This window comes from Corvus hawaiiensis, chromosome 2 (genome assembly GCF_020740725.1).
Source record: "Corvus hawaiiensis isolate bCorHaw1 chromosome 2, bCorHaw1.pri.cur, whole genome shotgun sequence".
Classification (NCBI taxonomy): Eukaryota; Metazoa; Chordata; class Aves; order Passeriformes; family Corvidae; genus Corvus; species Corvus hawaiiensis.
In genome coordinates, this window is record NC_063214.1 from 91,171,389 (window position 1) to 91,198,952 (window position 27,564).

At 35.2% G+C, this 27,564-nt stretch overlaps 1 protein-coding gene across 1 annotated transcript in view; it reads right to left on the reverse strand.

Moving 5' to 3' along the window:
- Window positions 1-864: 864 nt before the first annotated feature.
- VWA3B (von Willebrand factor A domain containing 3B) overlaps window positions 865-27,564 on the reverse strand; it is a 63,321-nt gene continuing 36,621 nt past the window's right edge. Inside the window, exons 15-28 of the mRNA XM_048325134.1 lie at window positions 27,282-27,464; window positions 25,756-25,883; window positions 24,524-24,630; window positions 23,677-23,864; window positions 22,836-22,858; window positions 22,558-22,714; window positions 18,250-18,368; window positions 15,403-15,453; window positions 14,021-14,240; window positions 8,940-9,060; window positions 8,056-8,180; window positions 7,316-7,453; window positions 6,670-6,767; window positions 865-3,503 (exon numbers count right to left, since the gene is read on the reverse strand). Of these exons, the coding sequence (XP_048181091.1) occupies window positions 3,227-3,503; window positions 6,670-6,767; window positions 7,316-7,453; window positions 8,056-8,180; window positions 8,940-9,060; window positions 14,021-14,240; window positions 15,403-15,453; window positions 18,250-18,368; window positions 22,558-22,714; window positions 22,836-22,858; window positions 23,677-23,864; window positions 24,524-24,630; window positions 25,756-25,883; window positions 27,282-27,464 (1,935 nt within the window). The 3' untranslated portion in view covers window positions 865-3,226. The remainder of the gene's footprint in view (window positions 3,504-6,669; window positions 6,768-7,315; window positions 7,454-8,055; window positions 8,181-8,939; window positions 9,061-14,020; window positions 14,241-15,402; window positions 15,454-18,249; window positions 18,369-22,557; window positions 22,715-22,835; window positions 22,859-23,676; window positions 23,865-24,523; window positions 24,631-25,755; window positions 25,884-27,281; window positions 27,465-27,564) is intronic.

Below are 27,564 nucleotides of genomic sequence, written 5' to 3' on the forward strand. Positions count from 1 at the left end.
CAGAGAGAAAATTAGAAAGGCAGAAGAATTTTTCTACAGAAAGAGATACACAATTTTATTGCATCTATAAAAACAATTATTGCAATAACCAAGGACAGAGTTAAGTATCAACGATCTTGTTACATCAAATAGTATTATTTGAGTTACCAAGACAAAGAATCATTATCCAAGAGTCAGTAAGAATTTGCCAGGCCTTCATTTGCTCTCTTATAAACACACAGAGCTAACTGAAACAGTAAGAGTGGCAAGCATACACATCAAAATAATAATGTTTCAAATATAGTAGTTCTGGAAGAAATAAGACAATTCACTTCAACACAATAATGAAGCTAATATATGTTAAATGACGAACACAATTACTTAATCTTTATTCACTCCTGTTTATGTTGTTTCTGCAAGTGGGACCAGCAGGAATGGGCTGTTAATTCCTCTTAACAATCAGAAATATTTTAGCTGAGCATAAACCAAACCACAAACAGCCCAAAATGCCTCCTTAATTCATAAAGGGCTCACAGCTCTGTGGAAATATAAGGCTTTATGGAAATACAAAGCTTCGTCAACCACGTATATAAGAGCGATGTAGCTGAATCCACATTATTTGGGGAGCACAAAAATCCATCTCAGGATCTGGCAATTCTCATTCAAGTTTAGGAGAACTTACATCCTCATATAACAGATGAATGTACACATGAAGTCAGCAGAAACGAAGACAGAAGTGTTGATTAACACATCAGTTAGTTATAAAACATAGCCCAGTCAGATTACTAAATATATATATGTATATGTGTGTGTGTGCATATATATGTATCTGGACATAAGAAGTGACAAGACAAACCTTTAGAAAAGAAATGCAAGAAATGCTGATGGCATTAAATGTTTTTAATGCATTACACAATACACACATAGGGAAAACATTTATATAAAGATGAAGAAAATGCCTTTACTTCAGTCAAACAGATCAGGACTATTGAGCTTTTTCAAAAGTTAAAAGATATCGAAATTATTTACGTATTTGATATTACAAGGAAAAGAATATGTGGGAGGAATAGACATCTTTCAGATAAACTCAGTTTAACAGACTGCATTTAGAAATATAAAAAAAAAAGTATAACATTTTATGTTATATGTATATAACATATACAAAACATTTAACTACAAAAGTAATTATTACAGCTATTCAAAACATTTCTCTGAGATGCTGACTGTTTTAAAAATCTGCCTTTGTTATAAACAATCTAAAAATAATGAAGTAATGAAAGCAAATACTAGGAAAACCTGGAAAAGGATGACTCTGATGAACACTGGTGTGTCCAGCGTATGAAAGGCAGCAATTGTATCAGAGTGATACAGGGGTCTGAAGAGGAAAACAGGGTATTTTACCTCACTTGTGCAATTTAGGCTCCTGACTTCAATATCCAGCCTTATTTCAGCATTACAAAAACTCCATGAAGGGAAAGTCCATTGTTAGATACCTAATATTTTTAATATCTGGTCCACAGAGACTAACTGAATACATTAAAATGGCAGGGCTTCCCAACTTCTCATCCATGTTATTTAACACCTACTCACATCACTGTAATCAAATATGACAACTTCTAAGGAAAAGTGTTAACCTGCATAGGTGAATCTCACAGATCTGGTGCTCAACACATATTGAACTGCCAAGCAGTAAGTATAAACTAATAGTTCATACTTGACTGGAAGTTGCGCAGAAGGAAAAAGCAATGCCAGGCAAATTTGTTTTCTTTGTTCTCTTCACCTTTAAAATGAAATCCACCATTAACACAGTTCAAATAGATGTGTATGTCAGGGGCCAGGTAACACATTTGATATAACTTACAAAATTATATACACAGAGCGCTGTGAAACGTTTGCATGGTATGAAAATGGAGTAACTATCTACACCCAAAGAGGAGAAATACACAGTCACGTACAGAGACTGGATAAAGAGGTATCTAATGAAACCATGTGAGGATGACCATATAGTGTTACTTAACATCTTTATCACCTCTCTGACTTTTTCTTTTCTGATAAAACACAGAAGGATATGTAAAGGAAAATAAACTTTAGGAAAAAGAAGAAAAACATATTCAATACTGATGGTGTCACAAGAAGAGACGTATTCGACCTGCATACGACGTTGAAGACTGTTAGAATACTATGAGATTATTTGCTAAGTCTAGGCAGAATTAAAATGTGTAGATAACCACTGGTCTTGTGTAATCTTTCCTCCAAGCTGCATGGAATCAGTTACAGGACTTGCTGATCACAGTAGCATTATTTCACATTTCCTCAGCATCTGCATCTCAAAATGTCCAAGAGGAAGGCTCTTGGACAACTGAACATTTCCAGTGACGTAGCCCATCTTTGGAAACCATGGTCTCTCACTGGACAAGCCCAACACCTCTGCTCTCATATAATTCTGATCAAGCCACTCTTAAAATGCCCATTATGTAATGGGCACCATAACACCCACTATAAGCAATGTAAATAGAATTTGCAGGCAACCTTTAAAGGATGAGTGAGAACACAGAAGGAATGTTCAGAGGAGCCAATTCAAGTTGATTGACAACATGATGATTGAGTGAATTTATAACCCATTGCTTCTGGAAGTAAATAAATAATGAGGCTGTTGAGAACATATTTTAAATGGTACAAGGAGGTACACCTAGCAAGTAAGGATAAAAACCCTGTTATCTTTCCACTGACAGTAGGATCTTGAAAATGAAGAGCTGACTGGCATGTAATGGCAGGCCTACACTAGCCCAGTCTCTGCTGCAGAGTGACAAGGAGTATAGGTACTGCTCTCAGCTTTAACTGAGCTAGCTCATACACCAAAAGCAATTTAACCTCTGAAGCACTGAGCTACAGGTGCAATAATTTAGTACCTGCAATATAGACTTTCATCTAACACAGAACAAACAGTAGAGGGACTGGAATATATACTCTGTTCACAAGCAGGTACTAAGGTTTGGTGTCACTGCATCCTTACTGCTACTACAACTGTTAGGGAAATTAAGGTGGCATATGCTGGAAATAGCTTTATTCATTTCTTGCCCTTGCTGTGAAAACACATGCCGAGAAAGTGTCAAGAACAGTTTCTAAAGGAGGTGAAAGAATTTCATCACATAGGACATGGAAAAGCTAACTTGGCTAACACCCAGAAGTGTAGAAAGCAAGTCCTTGTGTGGGTAATAGCTAAAGGCCCATCAGAACTGTTTAATTCCTAATACTTATACTTTTCCAGAGCTACTTCTTTACATCTAAATTCTTCCTCATTGCTAGACAGTGAATTTCTTCCTCTCTGTTTTACTTCACTTTTGGAGACAAACAAAAGATCATCAAAGTCTGACATCTTCTCCCTGGGATGCCTTTTGTCTACTGTTGTCCTCTTCTTTTTCTTTTTTCCCCTCTTTTCTTTTACAATACTTTTCTTTTCCTCTTCTCCTCCTTTATCTTCCACAGGTGGGAGAGGGCAGGGCTTTGTGGTCTCACCATCCAGGCTAGAAAAGCAGAAAAGGAAATTCACAAAGCTAAAAGCACACATATCATAACTTCTCTTTAACAAGACACAGATTTCACCTTTTTCCACATCTCACAGTACTGACAAGAGAACGACTTATCACACTCTTTACCATTTGACAGGGCTATAAATGTCCTACAATTCAGTTTCCCTTTTACTTATAGAATCAGTGAAAGATAGCCTAAAACAGGGCTCTGGCCCTTAATCTTATCTGTCTCTTACGACTCCAGAAAGGATGTGGGCAGTAATGCTCTTTAGGTGTGTGGGTCCAGATCACACAGTGTTTTTCTTTGCATATAGAACTTGTTAGCTACATTTGCAGAATGTTTGTTCTGCCACAATTATTTCTTTCCACAGTGATGGCAGGAAAATACCCCAAACAGCTGCTAATGTCTGATACTAAAATCATGAGAGATATATTAGTACCTCTAAAGATCAGTCAATTACACATAATCCCTAATACACACCACAAAAACCTTAAAAGACAATCCCAAAGAAGTCAGAGCTGGAGTTAGCCAAGCCATTGTAATACATCTACATGCACTGTGGACTTTGTCAACATGGGAAGCTGGGATATGCCTTTTAATTTTTTTATCCCTTACTACTCCAGGACTTAACACAAAGGGTTTGTCTCTTTTTGAGGTTCTAATATCATATTGCATTCAGACTTTTTGATTCTTTTCCAATTAAATTATGCTTTTACATTGTTCCTATCAACAATATCACTTTCAATTCAATAGCACTTTCTCATTAGATCTGTGCACACCCATGAGCAATATGCTGCAGTGCTCCCCTCAAAGTATGACATAGGAGGTAGGGATTTCTTTCAGAAATGTAATAAATAACAAGTTTCATTGGAAAGCACACTTTCATGCCCTCTTAAAAGGAAGGGATTCTAATGGAAACTCAATTTAGTACATTCATTTCAGTTAATTCTCCAGAGAATTCCTCTGTTTGCCAGTGCATAGCTCAACTTTTTCCTCATTTTTACATAAAAATGGCAAGTCAGTTTGCTAATAAATTCTCTTTGGAGAGCGAATATTTTGTATTAAAGCACATTTTCATGCAACAAAGCATGTACATCCATGTAGAATGGACCCTATTCTTATTGCTTATGCATTAATCACATCTTCTCTTAATATGGTACCTCATTTAGAATACAATCCAACTCAGTGGAAGGGAAAGACTGCTGCTGAATTTGCTGGAACTCAGACCAGTAATATACTTGCCCCTTTCCAACTGGTTGTATGCATTAAGAAGGAAACCGTGGTCTTCAGGTTTGCTTTTAGGTGAGAAGAGGCTACGTCATATCAGTGTTGTGGCCTGGGAAAAGGCATCGATGTGTTTCAAGATGTGGAATTCTGCTCAGTTAAGAGATGGCATTTGTTTGTGTGCTGTGGCTGCAAGCTGGTGGAAATTTGAGTTTTAAACTGTGCTGGGGTCACTACTAGAAAATATGTGGGAATCACAGGACTTGAATCTTAGTTGCTTTTCATTCCATCATTCTCAGAGAATCCATAGATCCGCCCACAACTGGTACCCTCACCCATAATTTTTAGATGTAGTCTTTAATGATGATAATCATACTGGAACATTTCAATGGAAATTAAGAACATCTGTGGGTGACCAAGCACCTGGAGCAGGTTGCCCAGAGAGGGTGTGCTGCCTCCTCATTGGAGATATTCAATCATTTGGATGCAATTCTGTGCAATGTCCTCTACAGCGACCCCACTTGGAGGTTGGACCAAATGACCCACTGCCAATCTGACCCAGCCTATGATTCTGTGATCTGAAATTGCCTTTAATGGTGGAATTTATTTCTCTCTACAACTATCTGAAAGGAGGTTGCAGCCAGATGGGGGTCAGGCTCTTCTCCCAGGCAACCAGCAACAGGACAAGAGGACAAATCCTCAAGCTGCGCCAGGAGAGGTTTAGGCTGGACATTAGAAAGAAATTCTTCACAGAAAGAGAGGCTGGGCATTGGCATGATTGCTCAGGGAGGTGGTGGAGTCAGGGAGGTGTTTAAGGAAAGACTGGATGTGGCACTCAGTGCCATGGTTTAGGTGATAAGGTGGTGTTGGATCATAGGTTGGACTCCACGATCTCAAAGGTCTTTTCCAACCAAGCTAATTCTGTGATTCTGTGATTTGTCCTGTTCATGCAACCTCTTGGAAATAAACTTCCCATGATGGAGATTATACAATTCTTTGGCAGCAGTGCTCATACTACATGGAAGAGGAAATCCTTCATCCTGTGGGATGTCAAGGCAAACGGAAGATTCAAAACAAAATTATGTTTTCTCACACAAAATGTGAAACTGTGGGACTCCCCCTGGGAAGAAGCTATGGATGATGAAGGTTTACATGGTTTCAAAAAAGTAACTGCACAAATTCATGGAAGAAAATTCCATTACGGCTGATTAATACAGAGACTCCAGTTCTGCTTCAGAGATTTTTTAAATCCCAAATTATTGTAGGTCGGGAATATATTCTGGAGAAATATTCCTAGATGATTGTTCTGATCTTACTGTCCTTCCTAAGGTTTGTTGTTTCTAGCTCTCTGAGGTTGTTGGTGCTCTGAAGGATGTCACAATTCAATGCTATTTCAACTGGATTAAACTAGAACTTAATACAAGACGAAAATGTAATCCACAATCACTTGGAACCACTGCATTTTCAGTGGACACTTCACATCCTGCTGCACATTAATTCTGCAGAACCTAAGTAAGGGCTCATACTCATCTTACACACTTCTCTCTCTGTCATTCTCCAGTTTTAAGCCCAGAAGATGAACAAGTATCTTAGAAAAAAATTGCAATTTAATGTGTAGCTTTACATAACAAGAAGTATCTTAAAAGGAAAATAAGGTCTACAACAAATAGAAACTCCATCTCACCTTTCAGCAATCCTCTTAACAACTTCCTGGGACTCAGCTTCAAACCATCACATCCCACCAATGTTTCCAAAATGAAAATAGGGCAATAAATTCTCATATAAACTTAGTTGCATGCATAGAGTAAGCCAGTTCACAATAGCTGTAGTTAAGAGTACTACGTATGGAAACCTGACAGCATAGCTGAACTCCAAGTGCAACATTTATGATTCACATTTTAAAAATTTGGCATTTTTAGGTTCAAACATACTCACATCTCATAATCCACCATCTGCACCGTTCTTATGTACTGACACGAATAGGCATACTTGGTCTGGCTGATTTTAATGAGCTCGCTTCTTACACAGTGCTCCTGCAATAACACAATCAACATTCATCTAATTTAAACTGAAATCTCAAAAGCAACGAAGATACACATGCATAAAAAGTCAGCTGTTTAAATGGAACTGTAATCAGCCTCTAATAAAGATAATTAATATAAAATGTTCAAGTACAAAGTAAATTTGCTTTAATACATGCTATGAAAAATGCAGTAAAATTATAATGGCTTACAAACAAAAACAAACCAAACAAACGTAATGAAATTAATTTCAGACTATACTGACTGTGTTAAAACTTCCTATGTTTCTTATTTTAGAAGCATGGAACTTGTGAAAGCCACCAAATGTATTAAAGAAGAAAGAACAGAGTATGATTTAAGAATAAATTATCCTACAGAATTTCTTTGTTCAGGTCTATTACATGAGGTCTTCATTGCACTCTGAAATCTGATTTACTCCGGTTAGCTGGAGACCTGGATTGGGACAGTGAACTCATTAGCCTGGAAAATTCTCTCTGCCTCTTCAAAAACAGAATAATGGTAAAATTGCCAGACTGGTATAATTTTCTAGGTTTACTTACTTCCCTGTTGTTGAACATCAGTACTGTGTAGAGTTTGTCACCTGTTTCCACCCTCTCTGGTGTTGCTATGACAATGGCAGGTACATAATATTCATTTCCTGCCTGTGTCCCAGTTCTGGCAAACACATAGTCTCCAACCTGCACATGAGGAAAGCATCAATGCTAGAGCCATATAACTTGTGACATTTACAAGACAAAAAAAGTAACTACTAAGATATTTTCACATGAATCATCATTCTATCATTTTAAAAGAAACCAGAAATAGAACAGGGATTGTATTTTTTTTAATTACTCTTATTTGCCTTAGTATATGGTTAATTGCTGGATTTAAAACATGTTGTGGAAACCAAAGGGTTAAAACCTGCTGTAAATCACACTAAGTATAAAATGTTCTCTTACATTTATAATCTATGTGCTAGGAAACAATTCTGCTAATAAAAAGCTCACCTTTTTAATATGGCTGGGGAAATATTAATGTTTTATAAAGAAAACAATATAGATTAATTTAGAATACATAATTTTGATAAACAAAGGAATAGGATTACAATGAAAACAAGCTTCAAGCAAATGAAAAACTTCATGTTGATATAGCACGATATTACTATAATTAAAATCTTTTCTTTAAGATAAATAGATGTATTTAAACTATTTTTTAAAAATCTGTAATTCATTCTAGGTCTGAGCAAATAAACTAAATATAAAATGCATATTTGCAATCATGAAAAAATACAGTTTTTCACCTGCAGATGTGGGCATGGCATAGCACCTCCCACAGGTATAGTGAACTTGACAGGGACATCACAGCTCTCCCCATTGCTGAAGTCAACAAGTGCACAGGTAGAACTGATATTCTTTATCACAGTTCCTGAAAAACAACAGAATAAAATATTCAAATTATGTTTCTTTCACCCCTTGTGGTAATTATTTTGTAAAAAAATCCTATAGGCTGTCACATATCACTGAGGTCAAACATGTCTATACTATACATTCTTAATTTTCATTTAGCTACAGTAAGCTGTGCTAGGGCAATGGAGACATTTGTACCTAAAACCCCATGCCTTACTAATCATTCTTAGTAATGCTATAAAAAGAAAATGAAGTCTTTTTCAAGCACAGGTCTGAAATTTGTAAGCTGATCAGGTTAACATAATAAAACTGACAGTTAACATAATAAAACTACTACCACAGTTAAAAATATGTAATTGAATAAAAACCCAACCAAACAAGTAAAGGCAAGACAAAAATAAACACATACACAGAGAGAATATTTTTCTTAAGAAACAGTAGAACTCAGTTTTACCTACTAATCATTCTGGCTTAAAACTCAACGAAAAGGCAGCAGCATTTAGTGATCTTTTTGAACACATGCAAAAGCTTGGCTTACAGTTTCCTTCCATACTTTTCATAGACAAACATACCATTGCTCTCCAACTTTACAAAATGAATGTCTTCTTATAAATGTATATATATGTGCACATACAAAATATATTATCATTTTTCATGAATATACACATGTAATATTAAATCTCATTAAAAAAGAAGTAGCTAATTATGACCATAACTTATGTTTTATCAGTATTAAGGAACACTAAATAATATTGAAAATGTGGACAAAAATAGATACCTGGATAATAAAATCCTGTGATGTCTGATCTTGCAATTACCTTTTGGCTTTTGTGAGTCACAAATATTTGACATTTTTGTCTTGTCTTAGACTTCAGCTTCACAGTTTCTTCTTCAAGTCCCTGTAATTTGACACAATTATTTCTACTACAACAGCTAATCCAGTCAGCCTTGATCTATACTTTGGAATTAATTAAAAATTGAGGCAACGTAATGCTATGACATCTGTACAGAATTCACAGTAAACTGGAAATACTTAAAACTTTCAGAATAGTTCTAAGTACAGGAAGCACTCATGTAAGAGTTTTCACTATAAAACCCTGTTCTATACGGTCATAACAATACCTCTATTTTCATGTGTTCAGGCAGACATTTATCTTGATGAATGATAGTTTTGGCTACCATTTTCCTACAAAAAATTTTATGAAGTTGCACAATTCATATTAAAGGATGAGGTAAGGAAAAATCAACTCTTTTTTCAGTATAAGAAAATTTGCTCTACACATTCCTTTTGTCCAGATAGGAGAGTTTTCATAATAATCTGATTTGCATTAGAAGCACCTCACTATATGGGATGAATCATTAAAAAATCAAACATGAAGTAAAAAAATGTTCAGACAAATCTTCAAGTGTCTGGGGAAAAAGGTTTATTTCCAAACTATAAATTCAAAATTTAATTGACATTTTCAACAATTTTAAAACATTCCAGTTTAGCAAAATATTATACCACATATTCTGGAGCTGCCACTGTCCATTATTCTGCTCCGCTAGTTTGAGTTCTTCATACACTAATTATTTTTGCCATTCTGATCACAATAATGTTCCTAAATATAAATTACAAGCAAGTGCAAAACTCACTTAAAATAAATCAGTTTCACCATTAAATGAAAATGGTGACATTTATTTTCACCATTAAATAAATCAGTTTCACCATTAATTTTTAAAATATTTATTAGCCTACCTCATGAACAATTTGCCGGCATCCATCTCTTACGCAGTTCTTCTGAATCATAAAAATATGCAACTTGAAATCTCAAACTTTTCCACAGATCTACACATTGTTCTGAAAAACTACCATAACTCACAGACTCTTAATAAAACCCCTGCTTGCTAGGATGTGTATGACTTTCTTCTTTGTCTGATGACAATTTTTTCCTACAAAAATGCATTTGATTTGATACTTGATTTTCCCTAATAATCAATAATGATGGAAGAGATATTAATAACTTTGATTAAATTGTTTGTTCTCAGTTTCACTATAATTATCACAATCTCTTTTTTTCAAACTCCCCCTCAAAAATCACAAACAACACTAGAAAAAAAGTCCTAAAAATATGAAAACACACACACACACAAAAGAGGCAAGGAGTTATTTTAAATTGGAGATATATGGGATTTTTCTAGCTTATTCTTTCCCCCTACAGAATATTAATTATATCAACAGTTTGGGTTTTCAAACTCAGACTAAACCAGAGGCTCTTCACATTGCTTAACTGACTGCTTGAAATACAACTCAACAAAGGCTGATTTGAGAGCAGACCTACCAGCTCCACAGACACAAAAAGGTATTTGGGTAAAGCATTTACTTAATTCCTTAGGCACCAAAAGGACAGCTGCTGCTGAATATTTATTATCAACTAATTTGTAATGCTTGACTAATAACTTGGGCAACTTCCAGCACTCCACATTAATCCAAATACTAAAGACGACACAAGAATCCACAACGAGGATTCCAAGTCCTGCAGAATTCAGGTGGCTCAGAAACACTGTCTAAATTCAAATCCATCTCTCTTTTCTCTCACACAGCTTTTAGGTGTTCAGCAGGATTGACCCAGACACTGTCAGAGTGCCCATTTCCGGCATTCAGTATTTTTATTACAAAAGAGCCCCATCTGATTCTCAGGGATTTTTACCATGTTTAGCTCTGCTTCTGTTGAAGGCAATGCATTAAACCACAATGGGTGAAGGAGAGTTTGTTTACTCCCTCCAATAGCTGCTACATTTTTAAATTCCCTTTCAAAAAGAATAGGTTTTGCACTTTCCTACTATAAGTGAGAACAGACACAAAGCATACCCACAGATCTCCATGTATCTTGGCTCAAACTTTGGGCTTTCATAATCCTGACACCTCCAGAGTCAAGCAAACACTACTCTTCCTGGGCTGCCAGTGGGAACAAGCCCATTCTGGGTGGAACCAGCCCATTTCTGTGAAAGAGCCTATCTTTTTGTACCTACTGTCTGTCTCTGTCCAGCAGGTTACTTCACTGGTGACAATGCAAAATTTGATTAAACATCTCTAGGTAGTTATAACTTTTTAGTTGTGCTATTTGGGATGCTTGTTCTTCCTTTGTCTCCATAAAGAGACAGAAGAACAAAGGCAGGAGATGCCAAGCTGTTTAGGAACACATGAATGCAAAAAAGTTATCAACAGATAGCGATTAGTGATCCTTAAACAGTGAGGAAGAATTAGGAGTGTTAGAAAATGACACCAGGAAATGAAAGGGAGATCCAGAATTTCCATTCTTGCAAAGAATCAAGTCTTAGCAATAAATATTGCATTAGGAATAACTAAATCAATTGTACATGAAATAAATTTTTCAGAAAGAAGAGACTCAGTGAGCCACTAGAGGTCCCTTTCCACCCAAATAAACATGCTTTACAAAACACATTATGCTTATTAACTATTTTATGTTCTTTTTAATCATATGGTAAACAGTCAGCAGGGTGACAAACAAGAGTGAGCATTGCACACTCCAGCTCATTCTTAGTGAAACCCAGTGTTTTAAAAGTATATTCTTAATGAGAGTTAATTCTTTGCAATGAACGCAGCTTGCTTTCTCTGCAGAAGCCATGAGATTACTTGCAGAAATCCACTACTATGCAGAAACAGAAATAATTACTATGCAAGGAAATGTTCTCCATTGTGCTCAAAGGCCAGATTACAACAGTGGGGAAATAAATACCTCACACTAAAATGTTGCAGCCATTAACAGAAAGCACCAAATTGTCCTGGAATCTACCACATTTGGAGAACAGTAATGCCACGACCCCAGTAGACTGAGGTTGTCTAATGACAGGTGGGCAGGCGACCTGAACAATTCCTTTCACTAGGTGCCATCGTCTTGTAAACAGTTTCATAATTCAGTGAGAAAAAACCACTTAGAAATGGTGGATGAAAAGTTCAGAACAGATAAAATATTTTAAGTCAAAGCAGCTACTTATTAGAAAAAAAAATTATAAATTCTTCATTTTCCATATCTTAGATGAAAGTTGAAAACCAACCTGAAGAGGAAGACTTTTGTTAACTCATGCTTTAGTCGGAACAGCAAAAAGAACTGAGCAAATGGAGTATTATACAATCTACAATTAGCACTACAACTAGCCCTACATCTATGTTTAGTGTTCTGTACTTTGTCTGAAAATAACTAAATGTGTTTTCTCACTTCCTAAAGCATTTACTTCTTGCAGCACAAGAGGCCTTCAGTCATCTCATAGCCCTATGCTGGTGGATGTCTCCTTCATCCAGCACCAATACAGCACTGGCACAGCCCACCTTTCACAGATTTGTGCAAATGGAGCAGCCTGAACACAACTCCCAGAGAAGTGCAGACCATTAGTTCAGTTGTAGCCTTAAACAGAAAGCTCTCATAGCAAGGACATCTAAAAAGGATCACTAATTTTTTTAAGAAGTTGTGTAGGTAATTCAGAACCCATAAATGCTAAAAACTAAGGTGTTTTATTTAAAATTTAGTGAAAAAATCATCAGGAAATTTAAAAGTCTGCTTTATTGAGTAGAACTTCAGGATAATTGTGATTTTTCTACCATGTCACAATGAAAATTTTCATTTGGTGCCATAATCAGCTATTTCCTTGCTGTCATATATTTCAGTTGGTAGCTTATTTCTCTATACCCATTTCATAGGCAGGCATTACAGTCAGCAAAACCTTCAACAACACTCTTAAAAGTTTTCTCATTTTTTTCATTTTTTTCCACTGTTTTGCTACCACATAAACAGAATTCTAATTACATCTGCATTTCTGCCCTCACTCTTAAAGCCTTTCAGTTGCAGATTAGCAATTACTGAAGATGCTGCTCTGATTAGACTCCTAAAGCAGGTTGACTCAGGATAAGTGATTGCACAATGTTAATCACATCATGTCTGAGAGCACACACTGGTTGTTCCAAGGCAACAGTAAAATTACACTCAACAAATGAAACATAAACATGTTTCTGCTGCTCTTGTATTGGGACATTATACGGCATAGGTAAATCAATAATCAAAATAGCTGTAACAGCAATGTAGTATTTTTAAACTAATGTAAAATGAATCAAGATCATCTGTTTTTTGAAGACATTAAAATGTTTTCAAATGTACAGTCTTAATGGAAAAAAATCTCAAAAACTACAGAAAACACACACACACATATAAAAACACTAACTTCAATCACAGTTTCAGAGTAGCTAGACTAATATATTAATGAAATGGAGAGACAAAAATCCCCACTCTGACTAGCCAAAAGCAGGTGTCCACTTCAGAATGAGCTCCAGATGCCACTGACTCAGTTCACAATGCTGTGAGATTGCCCACCACTTCATGTGTGCCCACATTTTAGGGACGGTTAAATTTTAGTGTACAAAAATGAAGCTGTATCCCACCTCCTCTCTCCATCTTTTCTGTTACAAGAAATGTACCATGGAAAATGATGGAGATTTACTCCAATATTACAAGATCTTTTAGTCCTGTTTATCAAATATTATAATTTATATCTAAATTGCCTTTAATATATCTGTTCTTTCTCTTTCCTGCTATCATTGCAGAGGAGATAAAGATCCTTTGCTGCAATTTATTTCTTAGAGGCTCGATTTCTGTGGCTCTTGCAACTTCAGAACTTCTACTTCCCCAATACTTAAAAAAACTAATTGAAAGCTTTCTCTCTGTTTAACTACCTTTTTTCCTCTATCCATTTTATTTAGCATCATGCTAAATGTCTACTTTATCAGCTATGATGGAAAAAAATATTCCAGAGGCACATAGTGAAGAGGAATATCTAAGGGGAAAAAAATCCTTTCCCATGTATTACCTTTTTATTGTTGCTTATGCGTGATTCTGAGCTTTTCTCAGTTTCCTTTTTGACAGTTTCCTGAACATCAGAGGCTTGTTGTATATATGTTAATGCTGTCAATATCTCATCTTCTAATAATTTTATATCTTCATAGGAAATTGGCCATCCCAAATTCTCTAAAGCCTCCAGCAAAATTTCTTTATGCTGTATATATTGGACTGGCCCATCCTCTTTAAATCTTAAAAAAAATATATTTTTAAAAATTAATCACAAGTAGGAAAAATTTTAATTACGTCAGTGCTTTACGGATAGAGTCACCAATTGTAAAGGCAGAATAAAGAATCAGATTCAACCAATTTATCTTCTGTATGCTACAAATTCTTGCATTTCATCCAGATACTGCTGTGTTTGGTCAAACACTCATGTCTAGTTTTAATATATCTTACAGAAACACAGCTACAGACCAATTCAAATGGCCGAGCCATAATTTCTTAGAAATAAATCAAATATTTTAGTATTTATGCACCAATATTAGTGATTAATATGCTCCTCTAGCAATAGACTGTGCAATTGCTATGACTTGTCTTCTCATTACAGGCATAATTGGCCATACATTATCAAAAATTAAATATTTTGGATGACACCATGTCAAATTTCTATACTCAGCAACTCATCTATCAACAGACATCTATTCCCTTTTTTTTTAATTACATGCTGTTTTGTTTAAGAGTCTTCATTCCCTCTCTGCACCAGAATGGAGTTTTAGTTCTCCTTATTAATGGTAGAATTGTGGGGTTTTTACTCATTAGCTTATGTCTTCTTAAAAGCATTCTAGTTTTTATTCCCATTTTTCTGTTAAGAAATATTTCAGGCCCATTTTCATTACTTGATCTTCACTTTATTCTCTAGCACAAACAGATGCTAACTTCACTGATGTTTAAACAGCCATTAATTTTCTAAATCAATATACAAAAATAGGCTAGTTAACGTAGTAAAAACTTTCAGAGTGATATACAGTTCCAGCAAAAGCTTTTAAGGTGCTTATTACACCTTAACAAACCAGCCACTAGAGTGCTCTTTACGGGATGAGAGAAGATTTACTTTGATGTCAAAAGCAATGACACGCTGCCCCCAAGGCCTTGCACTTGACACTGATTAAGGATAGAGAAGCAACATTCAAATGGAATGCATGTCCTTTCCTTTAAAAATAATCAGCCCCACAAAAAGGATGTCCAGAATTAATATTACTCCATATCATATATACATATTTGAAAGCAAGGTATAGTTATGAAATACTTGAAAATTAAACCAGTTGGTTATAGAAAGAGTGATAAAAAACTATCAGATATCTATGACCAGCCCTTCAGAGGCACATTAGAAAACCAAAAGTGATAGCTTACTTCTCTCTTTCCTCCTGAGATAGTGCTCTCCAAATAACTAGGTTCAGGCGCCTATTAAAGAAAGTAAAGTAGTTTTTGAGGGAATGCAGTTCCTTGTGCAGCTGATCATTTCAAAACTAGCAAATAAACACACTTTCTTAAGATATCTGCACTGATTTGTATTCCAAGCACACTGTATCATCAAATTGTATTGTTATCATTCAGCTATGAAATTATCAACTGGAAGAGAAGATGTGAAAACAGTATCTTCCATCAAGTAACAGCATGACTATTTCAGGGTCATAGAAGGTTTAACAGCAATCACTGCTGCTTCCTGCCAGGATTTTCTATGGATGGTTGTCTTCAGCACCAGCAAGTTAAATCAAATAACAAAACTGATTAAAAGCCAGTTAAACTGCACAGTTCCTCCAATTAAACATTTTCAGAAAATGTAGTCTGAATGTAGTAATGCTGATTTCTACTTTTTTCCCTGCTAAGAGTACCCCTCAGTTGTGCCATTCAGGCTTCTAATTCATTAAACTCTGGCTATGAAGAAAAACTACTGACAGGAAACAGAAGTGATTACCCCAAAGCAATGCAGTACTGAGATCTTTTAAAAGCACCACTAAACTTTCTGCTTTTGCTTTTCAAGACATAAATTTTAAAATCTTGTAAAATCATCTAGTTTATGGTTTTCTCTATTGACATCTCAAACAATTAAGCCATCACCCAATTACTTCATTTCTGCTATAGAAATAAACCTTTACTGATGATCCTAATTACAGTAATTCTAGAAAAAAATCCAGATTTCCTTTGGATATACAAGAACCAATTCATTGCTAGGAAAAATTCAGAGTGTAACCTGATTGACTACAAGTAATCTTGCCAGATTTACTGGAGCATGTACAAAAGAAAAAGCACATTAAAAACAGATTCTGAATATTAAATTCTTGATGATTCATTTTATCTACTAGAATGCTATCCCAGCATTTTAAGAATACAGACTACTTAGTTCATTCTCAATCTACAGTCTCAGCATGCTCCACTGCCTATTTCATCCTTCTAAATCTGCACACTCATAACTAACTTGTTTATAAAAACTTCTGGCTATACAAGATCATACACATTATGAAGCTTCCAGTGTTTTTCTTCTTTAATACTGTATATTGTCTTTGCCAGAGCACAAAAATTCTGCCTTCACCACTTCTCTCCCTCTAAACCTGATGCCAAAGTCAATCTACATATGAGGAAAATATTGTCATGTTTGCTTCTGTGCTTGAAACCTGGATGCCCTGATGTATTGTTTCATTTACTTATGTCAGAATAAATTTGTGACCAACCACTATTTACAAAGCTGAACTGCAGCTTTTGGAAATTCAGTTATTAGAAAAGGGCTGTGACATCTAGAGCAAAATAAATTTGACTGGGTTGACGTTTCACATGTAGATGAAAAGTAAAGAGATCTCTTCTGTACACTGTCAATTATAAGGATCTTCAGGCAGATCTATACCTCTTCTATACCTCTTTTTCATGGAAGTAAGAACTCAATCCTACTATTATAAATACACTAATTCATTGATCTCTGTTGGAAAACAGAAGTAAACAGTAATCTTTATCACCAACGTTTTACAGAAATGCTGTCAGTAGAAGATTACCAGAGTTTAACCAGAAAACAATTTCATTTCCCTTAAACTCAAAGTCAATAAATGTAAAATATTCAGTGGTATGGCACAGCAATGAAAAACTTGAATTTTTTTCAGAATTCACCATCACAAATACACTACTTGAACCTTCTATTAAAATGAGTGACAAATCAATTTCTATGAATTCTTCATCAGCCTGGTAACAACAGTATTGTCTCAGTGACAGAACAAACAAAACAAAAGATTTTTATTCACTGAACTCCATTAATATTAGACATAGCAAGCAGCATTTTCAAATCAAAATTCTTGATTTTACCACAAAAGATGTATATAGGACAATAGGAATGAAAAAGAAAGCTATTACATGCTTTAGAAAGAACTGGTATGATCATATAGCTACCAAGGAAAATAACCTCAAACCTTAAAGAGCCTCAGTGGAATTAACAAAAAAACAAGGACTAAACACTTGTCATCAAGGGGGTTTTGGTCATATAAACTAATTACATTTGTAAATGTTATTAGAATGCAGCCTAAAAATATTTATTAAAACAATTCTAGCCAAAGCTCCATATGATTACTGAATTACACTATAGTCAAATAATTGCTTTATTTCAAAAAAATCCACAAAGTTGGTTCATGGAAAGGAGTAGCTTAGAGATCTAATGCCTTTTTCCTGTTTACTTCAGTTCTGCTTTTACTAACATTTAATTAACAAGTAGGACACATATGCCTCTCAAAAAAACCCCACCAAATTTTAATTGTCAGTATCTTATCGGTGCCTCAGTTACGTTCTTGCATGCATAGCTGGGTGGTAGAGAGCTGGCAGCAAAAAGCAGGTCCCTAATTTAAGCGTCAGTCTATGGATATAGAAGCTTAATTTTAAGGTAAAAGTCTGGCCAGCATTGTATGTTTACAGATGACTCCTCCTGAGGGATGACTGGTTTGAAGTTTGCTCCCAAAAAGTAACAGAATTTTGCTTTTGTCACTGAACAAATATAAAATGAGCAATATGTTGTTATTTGTTATCTCCTTACCTATTATCTGTTTTTACAGTCTGCTTTTTTTAAAAGAAAATAAACATTTCTCCTACATGTTGAAGGTGGATTAAAGTCTGCCAACATGCAGAATTATCAGTATTGAGCAAAGCATGTGCGAGGAAATAGCCAGTACCTAAGAAAAAACTGAAACACAACTGCAAACATAAATTTCTTGTGAGTAGACTTGCCTTTCATAGGATTTAATTGCTTGTTCCAGCTTCTCTTTATAGGCATCAAGATTCACTGCCTGAGGATTAATTAGTGAGATCCCCTTCTTGTCATTGCTAACACGGGCCAACGGTAACATCTATTATACAATAAAAGACACAGATCCATTTATCATACAAATTTTCCTCCACCAGAATGACTGTATGCCAAGGCTCATAAAAGCCAGAAGGAACACTGGAAGACTGCAGAAAGAAAAATCTAAGCACCACAAATGTCAGAATTTAAGACACAGTTTCCAGCCAGTTCTTCTAAAATTATACAAACCCATTATGCAGAAGTTACAAATTAAGGTTCCTAACTACTAAGTCAGTACTGTCAAACAACTCACTCTAATAATGTAAGTCAGAAGGAAACAAGTACATCTAGTACATGACCATATTCCAGGTTTTATTGCCTTAAAACACTCTCATACTTTCTAGCATCTAATTCTAGCATACAGGTGTGACAGTAGATATTTAAATGTATTTAATGCTCTTATTCTGGAGGAAATTATTTTCTAAGGAATTAGAGTAGTAAAGCTATAGAAAGACATTTCTCACCATCACACTGATCACCAAAGAGCGAACAAGGTGGACATTGGTCACTGAAACTTGCCTTGATTAATTAGGAACCTAATCAGGTTTGTCAGAATCAGGAACTTCAGTGTTTTTCAAATCTCCCAATACAACACCTACATAACTCAACTTCATTATAAAATAAAAATGAATACAATTGCAAATGGATCTTCAAAAGGCAGAGAAAAGGGTAGAAATGGATGACAAAAGAGGAGGAAAGATGCCTTCCAAACTCTCAAGTCTAAAGTCCCACCATCTTTGAGCCTCTTAAATTACTCAGTAGTTTGTAAAAGAAAAGCTATTTTACATATCTGTGTCCTGATGCTGAATATAAACAGGAAAAAATCCAAGGAAGAACTGGAGAAGAAAAAGAATGTTACTCTCCCCAAAACTGTCTTCAACGCATATGATTGAGTGGGAATCTTCCCCAAGTGCCTGTCTGAGATCAGGATATAGATGAGAAAAACATTAAACTAAAAGCCCTGTTGGGGGAATAAGAGAAACAATCAGAAAATAGAGCAATAAAGAGAATTATTTAATTGAGAACATTTTTCAGTGATGCTTTATTTGTGTTTGAATCATCTCAGCATAGCTGGATTCCAAATTACAGCAGTATAAATCATTTTTTTAGGAGCGGTGGTGTGACTTTATATCACCCTCTTTTTCCAAGGACATCATCTCTCTGATTAATGAATCTGTGTCACATCGGTGCCAGACCACATCAGAGCTCCTAATATTATATTAATCTTACAATCACTTGCTAAAGACAATGGGAACATGTCAGTGAAGTATCTTACAGGGGACAGATGAGGTAAATCTCTGCCCATAATTCTGAGTAGTGACATCTGGCTACTTATCATTTCCAGGTGAATTTGAAAGCTGAAAGGCGGGGAAGTGATGACCCCTCTTCAAGTTCCGTAATGCCATGATTGTTGTCTACGATGTTACTCAAACCAAGTTAACAGAAGTTCAGAAGGGCCTCACCATGTAGGAGCACACTTCTACACTGCCTTGAAATTCTGAGCAATTTCAAGTACAAACAGCATAATTTGCAACATCAATATTTAATATAGTTTATAAAACACTTTGAATAGAGTATAAGGGGCAGACAAGCATAAACACATTACTATATTTTTGAAGACAAAAACCAGAATGAAATGTGTTCTTAGCAAATACTAAACTTGAAATACTATGAGTGCTTTGAGAACAATGAACTCTGCTCACAAAGTCAAGTGTAATTTGACAGATTCAGCTGATAGAAATCACAGAGAAATTTTATTGCCAAAACGTTTTGTCATTTTCTAAATTAAATACTTAAACTTTCACGCTAAAAGAATTCACTTGTTTCAAAATGGCTTTTATTTCAAACTCCAAATTTCAAAATCTTAAAGACAAAACTAAAGCACAATAACCCTAGAAAATTTTACTTATTTTAGACCAAAGAAAGATGTTTTTGTTGGCTGAATTTGATTCTTTTGAGCAAAGCATTGAGTCAAAACTCCATGACTAGCAAACCTGTACTTAGGATGCCACAACCTGCAACATACACTCGCATGATTCTACGGGGAAGGTTTCCCCCAGAATTACCACAGCATAATTTAGACAAGCTCCCAAGTCATTATTTTTTTTCTGAATATGAATCTGGATGGGTAGTTTAATAAATTAATCTCTTTGAAATAACTCAGGCGGAACTGACGGATCACACAGAACTGAAAACAACAGCTCAGCCTTTTGTTAATGAACAGTTGTCATGGAAACCTTTTTCTTGCTGCGTCTCCAAGGTAAGAAAACTGTTCATAGTTATTCCATCATCACTGCTGGCAAAGGCCAAAAATAAAAATTATACTATCTCCTGAAAAGCAAACAAAGATGTCTGCATTTCACGCCAAGAAAACTAAGATCCCAGAAGGAAGAATGCAAAATTATCTGTCCATTTATTATCTTCAATGAAATCTTCTAAAGTACTGGAATAATCAAGATCCTCAAAGTCTATTCAAACTCAATGTCTAGTCTCACCCTATTTTCTTGATATGCTGGTTGAAGCTTGAGGTAAAGTGGGTTCTGTAGCTCAGAAATTCTACTGCTTTCATCTTGTGTGCAACCCTCAACCTTCTTTTCTATACTCAGCTTCAGATCCAGAAAAATCCATTCCTCTGCACATAGAACAATAATTCTCCACTGCCTGAGAAACTGGATGTCTGATTACAACTAATGGAGTAGGTATGAAGAAATTACAAAAATTATTATTTTGCCTTTACATCCTTGAATCTAAAGAAAGCCCACGGATCACTGTCTGGATTCTGTACAGCACCTGTTCATTCAAATAACACTGAACTTAATTCAGTCCTGAACTAGACTACCAGGAGTTCCTATGAATTGCCACTAAGAACTACTTGTACACAGTACTTGCTGAATCATGGTTTAGACTATTTTCAAAGATAGTCTGTTTTACAGACTGCTTCGTTTTTTGCAAGGGTTGTCTGTAAAGGACTCAAAGGGCTGCTCATTGAGAAACATGGAAGAAAGAGGTCCTCTTAGGTATATTCAAAAGAAGATGGAAAAAGAAGTGACTGCTCACAAATGAGATGTAAGAGATTTGTGAAATTCACAAAGTCTTTTGTTTTACATTTACAGTAGATTGTTTTGCACAATTTTGTAATCATTGGATTTCTGATTTTTTTTTGAAAAATGGCTATTTTACATCCGAAATGTGAAAATGTACCTTTTCAAATGTTCTCATATAAAAAGACATAATTATATTTTTAAAAAATCACAGTTAAAAAAAATCCTTACAGATCTTGGTTTTGACTTGGTTTTACCAAAAGAGTAGACCTGTTTTTACCAAAAGAGAGGAACTGGTTTTTCTTCAACAGTCTGCATGCTTTAGCAAAAATTCCCATTCCTAAATTTAAAAAACAAGCATGAAAACTTCAAAATGTAAAATTGTGTACATTTGTTATAAATCTTTTACTTAGTTCTATACCACATTCTATTGCAAATCCCTTGTTCTTTCTTTATTATTTAAAAAAGAAAACGTTGTTTAGCTTTTTCTTGGAGTCTTGTTTAAAGAAACAGTTTTTATTAAATGAAATGAGCTGCAGCATATTCATGGGACTTTTGCAGGATGCATAACACAAGAAAAATTACAGCAACTTGCCATGAAATGGATTTCCTTTAAATGGAATGGCAATTAGAACTTTATGATACACAATTCACCATAAATTTTGCACAATCTTACAACTGTCTACACTTAACAAAATTTAATTTTAATTACTGAATTACAATACTTTTCAAAAAGTCTTAGCAGTCACATGTAAAAGCTGAGAATGCAGAAATGCACAAACCGTGCACCAGCACCATTTTCCAGACGACGTTATGGAATAAAACACATACTCCAGTGAATAAGTAAGCATCACTGGAGGCTGTGGTGCTCAAGAAATTGCCAAACACCCGAGGGCTGCATACTGCCATCAGCTGGTAACTGTGAAAGAACTTAAGGGTAAAGTATGCAAGAAATAGTACTATTAACTATCAGTTTTATCTTCTTACTGATGCATGAATGAACATTCAGATATGTATTATACATTTAGTGCACATCAACAATCTACAATACCAGAGAATGTTTTTATGACATTCATAGAAATTAATTTTAAAAATCCTTCTGAAAACACTATCAAGTTTTGTTCCAGCTTTCAAACAGCGTAAGAATTTTACCTTATCAAATACTTTGGAAACTACATGCTTGTCCAGAACTGGGATGTATTTTGTATTGTGAGGGACAGTTGTAGGAGCTAAGGCATCCATGATGGTGAGTCGCCTAGCAGCCAAGCCATGAGTCTTTAACCAAAGAGCTGAAGAGATATCTAGAGAGCTAGAAAAGAGAGACTGTGAGATGTAGCACAAGGTAGAAATACATTTGAAATGTTTGAAATGACTGAAGAAAAAACACAAGCCGTAAGTTTTGTTATACATTTGTATCTGCAAACACATACCTTTTAGATGCCCTTTTCACATTCTGCATTTTCAGATCTAAGAGAAAACATTTGTATTTTGTTATCTCAGAAGTTTTGTGCACAAAAAAGCATGCATAAATAAGGTGCAATATAATAGCACCCTTTTTAAAATTTGAGCCTACAAGCAGCATCACACACAAAGACAATACAACATTTCAGTTTCTAAATTAATCAATGAGAATGAGTTTTCCTAGGTTTCTTGGTGCTTGATCAATAGTAAGTGTTACCATATGCCTCATGAGCCCTAATTAACCGTCAAGGAAATCTATAAAATAGGTGGGCAATTTCTTTTGTAAACCAAAATTTGTTTCAGTATATTTATTTTTGACCAAAACGTATGGTTAACCAGCTTATTTCCCAAGTCAAGATGTGATAACAAGTACTACCACTAATGAGATGGCCAGGAGTAGCTAATTTAAGGTACACCACTATGAAAATTTGTATAAAAGATATGTAAAAAACTAAACATAAGATGCTGAAATGTAAAGAAGTCAAACAGCTTTAAGGGTCATAGGTAAGGTTATAGCATGACTTAGAGGATGTATTAAAAAGTTTGGAGTTGGACTAATTACTGAAAGAAATTAATACTATGCATTACTATGTATTAATTACTACGTATTAATTATCTGGATGTATTTCTAAGCCCCATTGAAAACCCTGTTGTAAACTGCTAGTTTGGGAACTGGCAGGAGTCTGGCCACAGCTGTAAGAGCACTGTCACAATACCCAACTTCATGTCCAACTGCTGAATTTCAGTCCTTTGTACAGCAGATCTGCACAGTTTTGCCTCAAACGAGGCACCATTAGATACAAATGTAACAGGAGAAATGTTATCACCTGCCCCACTCCGAACTTCTTGTTCTGTCAACTTGCCTTTGAAAATGGCTGTACATTTCACACCCTTCTTGACAGAAAAACTCTTTTCCTCTGGAGACACTCCTTCCTCTGGGCTTTCTTCCCTAGATTTCACATGGCTCAGGATTCGCAGCAGACTTGTCTTTGTTTGATCTGTAGTTGTTGAAAGGGAAAGAAAGGAAGAGCTAACTTACTGCTCAAATACATGCTTGGGATTTTTGAGTTCCTCTTTGGCATTCAGTTTTTAAGGGACTGCCTACACAAGACTTCAAACACAAAACTACTTCAACACTAAGTTGTACTTTGTACTTTCCCCAAGGATGAGGGTTTATTTTACTTCAGCTGGGTAACTTTGGTTTCAGACTGCATACAAAGGACACTTCCAGGAGAAATGTAGTATTATGAGTGTAGTAAGGGGAAACATTAGTATAAGTAATGCTGTAATTGGTGAAAGATCACCTCTTCATTCTTGCCAATTATGCACTTATTTAGAATAAAAATAGATTAGGGTTTAATATCTACTGTTAAAATACAGTGCTTTAAAAACATTCTGCTAAAATAGCTGTTTTTCCACGGCAGGGCCTGTGACAAAGCACAAATGTGCAGACATTTGTTGTCTGTTTGGGCCAAATGAGTAGGATGGCTGAAAAGTAGAGATGAAGAGAAGTTAAGATTTTCAAAATGATGATTACTTAAGTCAGCAAATACTTAATTTGTTCCCAAAACGAGGGATGATTTTTGCCATTTGCCACAGAATCTTTTCAAGTCAGTGAATGAATTCTGCTAACAACTACAGCTCATTTGAGTCTTACCTGCATATAATGCTTTCTTTCTTCGGGCTGGACTGTCAGCAGTGCTTTGCCAGGTTTGCTCATGTGATGGCACTGATGGTTCTTCTGAAGCACAGCACGGCCTACTGCTAAGAGAAGTACTCAGCTCTTCAATGTGTTTAGATACAGGGACACAGTGTGTGTCTGCTTGTGACTACTGCTCGTAAGTGACAAAAAGAAATTACTGCAAATATATAACACCTGTTTAAAAAACACTAAGCTGAAGTTTTCTGGTCATTTAAACACTGATTTCAAATGCTTCAAACAGTGCAAAATATTTTCTTCTGTTATACTAATATGCATTTCAAAGGAGAGTTCAAAGGAGGTTAAAATATTCTTAGTTTTTTAAAATTATTTAAAAGTAATTTCTTAGTTTATTTAAAAGATGTTCATTACTTTTAAGGTAACACCCTATTTTTCGTAAGGACAGAATGTTCTGTAATAGCTACTTTGAATCCAAGAGCTAAGTAAGTCTACTATCAGCAATGAAAATATCTGCCACATACATATATATGCACATATATATATACACATACATAGATATCTATGTCACAGCATTAATAAAAAACAAAATATGCAAATTCTCAAATAAACACTTAAAAAAATTTTCATTCTGGACATCCTACCTGCCGTTCCACACACATGAAATCATAACACATCACTGTCCACTGTTAATCTGTTTTATTTTCATACCTTTACTTTAAATTACTGTTTTAAATAGATCTCTGTCTTAAAAATCTGATTTCTTTTAATGCAATTTTTTATGGTTTTTTACTATCACTGTACAAATAAATACACAAATATATTTGTACATAATTTATGTTTCAATCAGCATATCCCAATGAGCAGCCACTTAATCATGAAGTATCAAGCCAGCTCTACTTAGATGACAATAATTTTTCATGAATTCTCTAGGTCAGAGGGAGCAACTGTGTTGGAGACAAAAAAATAATTTCCCCTCTTTGCTTTAATTATTCATAATATGTTGAGACTATTGGTATATTTGAGATAATTTTGTTTCAGGCATCACAGTATTAAAATATTTTTCCAGATTTTTCTTTTCCATTACCTTGGAAGTTAAAAAAAAAACCCCAGAGTAAGAGAGCAACAACCTTTATTTTAAAAATAGACTGTCAGAGGTTAAAAATGCAAGACAGTGAAAAAGGAGAAATGTTTCCACCTATTATTAAGATAATAACAGAATGAGGACATACTTATTCTCTGGATAATCATCTTCATTATGAGAATTCATCATCAGACTTTTCTCATGAAAGGTCTTTACTTTCTCTAGATCTTTCTCTCCTTGATCAATTTCTCTTTTCAAAAGATGTATGTCTTTATTCTAAAAAAAAAAAAAATTAAATGTTTCAGTACAATTACTCCTAAATATGTTTCATTTCTGAACTGAAACTATGTAAGTTCTGATAATAATTCTGAATAATGACTCAGGACAGCTTCCAAATTTTGTATACTCTTTCAGGTAGGCTCTTGTGCTAGGCATTATAGCCTTTCAAATTATTCTTCCTTTCTAGGAAAATGACAAGCATTCCCTAACTAGCCAGTTACCCCTTGAGATATGAACAGCTGTATTTCTGAATAAGGTAATAAGTAGCTCCACTTATTCCAAGCAAGCAAGAAAATAAGTAAGGAAATAAATAAAATACAATACAAGATATGTACATTACAAGTGGTGGCCTGTCATTCTACAGATCTCAGCTGTATCACATACTGTCCCAGGCCCAGGGAAGCAAAAAACATACTCTTCAAGTGAACACTGGAACTGACGAGGAATCATTTGGACTAGAGGAGGAAACAGGAAGGGAATTCCAATGATGATCCCTTTACAGCTCCCACAGGGCCACAGGCTCCCATCTCCAAGTCTGAAGATGGACAACACAGACTCTGGCCCTCGCTTTTCCAACATGAGCAGTGTCACACAGTCCACACCAGCAGAATCACTGAAATTGCCCAGTACACTGATATTTTTCAAGAGCTGGATTATTTTCACATCTTCCTTCTGACTGGTGTCTGCAAAGTTCAAATTTCCCGCTACTGTCTTGTTCCAGCTTCTTCTCATGGTTCCACTACCAGCATATCTGAAATCTATGCAATCAATTCACTGAGTTAACTAAAATTAACTTTAATTAAAAGCAAGAATACATTTCAAATGGGTGCTTCTGTTAGTCTATTTAGAAATTTCCTGTTGGGGATTGTTGAGCTGCTTAGTGACACTTCATAGACGACTGTTACTCTAGTCATTTTACTCCTTATAGATCCCAGCAGCTACTGTAGAACAAACTTGTAACAAAATCCATAAAATCATTATCATTCAAATTCAGCTCTGCATTCTCTTATTTATTAACAGGATACAAACCATATTTTCATTTTAAACAGTTGCTTATTTCTGAAACACCAGAGATCACGTGTTTCTTCCAGACCTGATTTGGTCTACACGTAATTTCAGGTTTTAGTTTTCAGATGGGGTCATCAGGGAAGGGAGAATGTGTTTGCAACAATAGCACTATAGATGTACTTTGCATTATATTTGGGCTATTTTGTTGTGGTCTGGAAAAATTTCACAAGCAAAAAAAATCATTGCTTTCATATCATGTCAAATCTGACTAGGATTAACCCTCTCTTCTTTTAGTAATCTACTGTAGTACAAAATTACAATAATGCAAGTCATGTGGCTCTTCCAAGTAGCATGAAGCAGCAAATGTATTTATTTTCAGATACTCACAACCATAAACTCTGTAGTATCAGGATCACTCAAATAAATGTTGTAATAATGAAACCGTCCCTCTGTTTTAGTTGATAGTTCATACAAAAATTTATTGGCTTCTATATCATCGCAGTTGAAGGATACAGTATGGATGGGAATTTTACAGTGAAGTTGGACTTCAGCCAAAATTATCTGGGGGGGCTAAAAATAAAAAAAACCCTTATGTTAAAAATGTGGCATCTGGAAACATATTTATCAAAACATGGAGAATTTGTAAGAATTTAATCAGTTGTTCTGATCA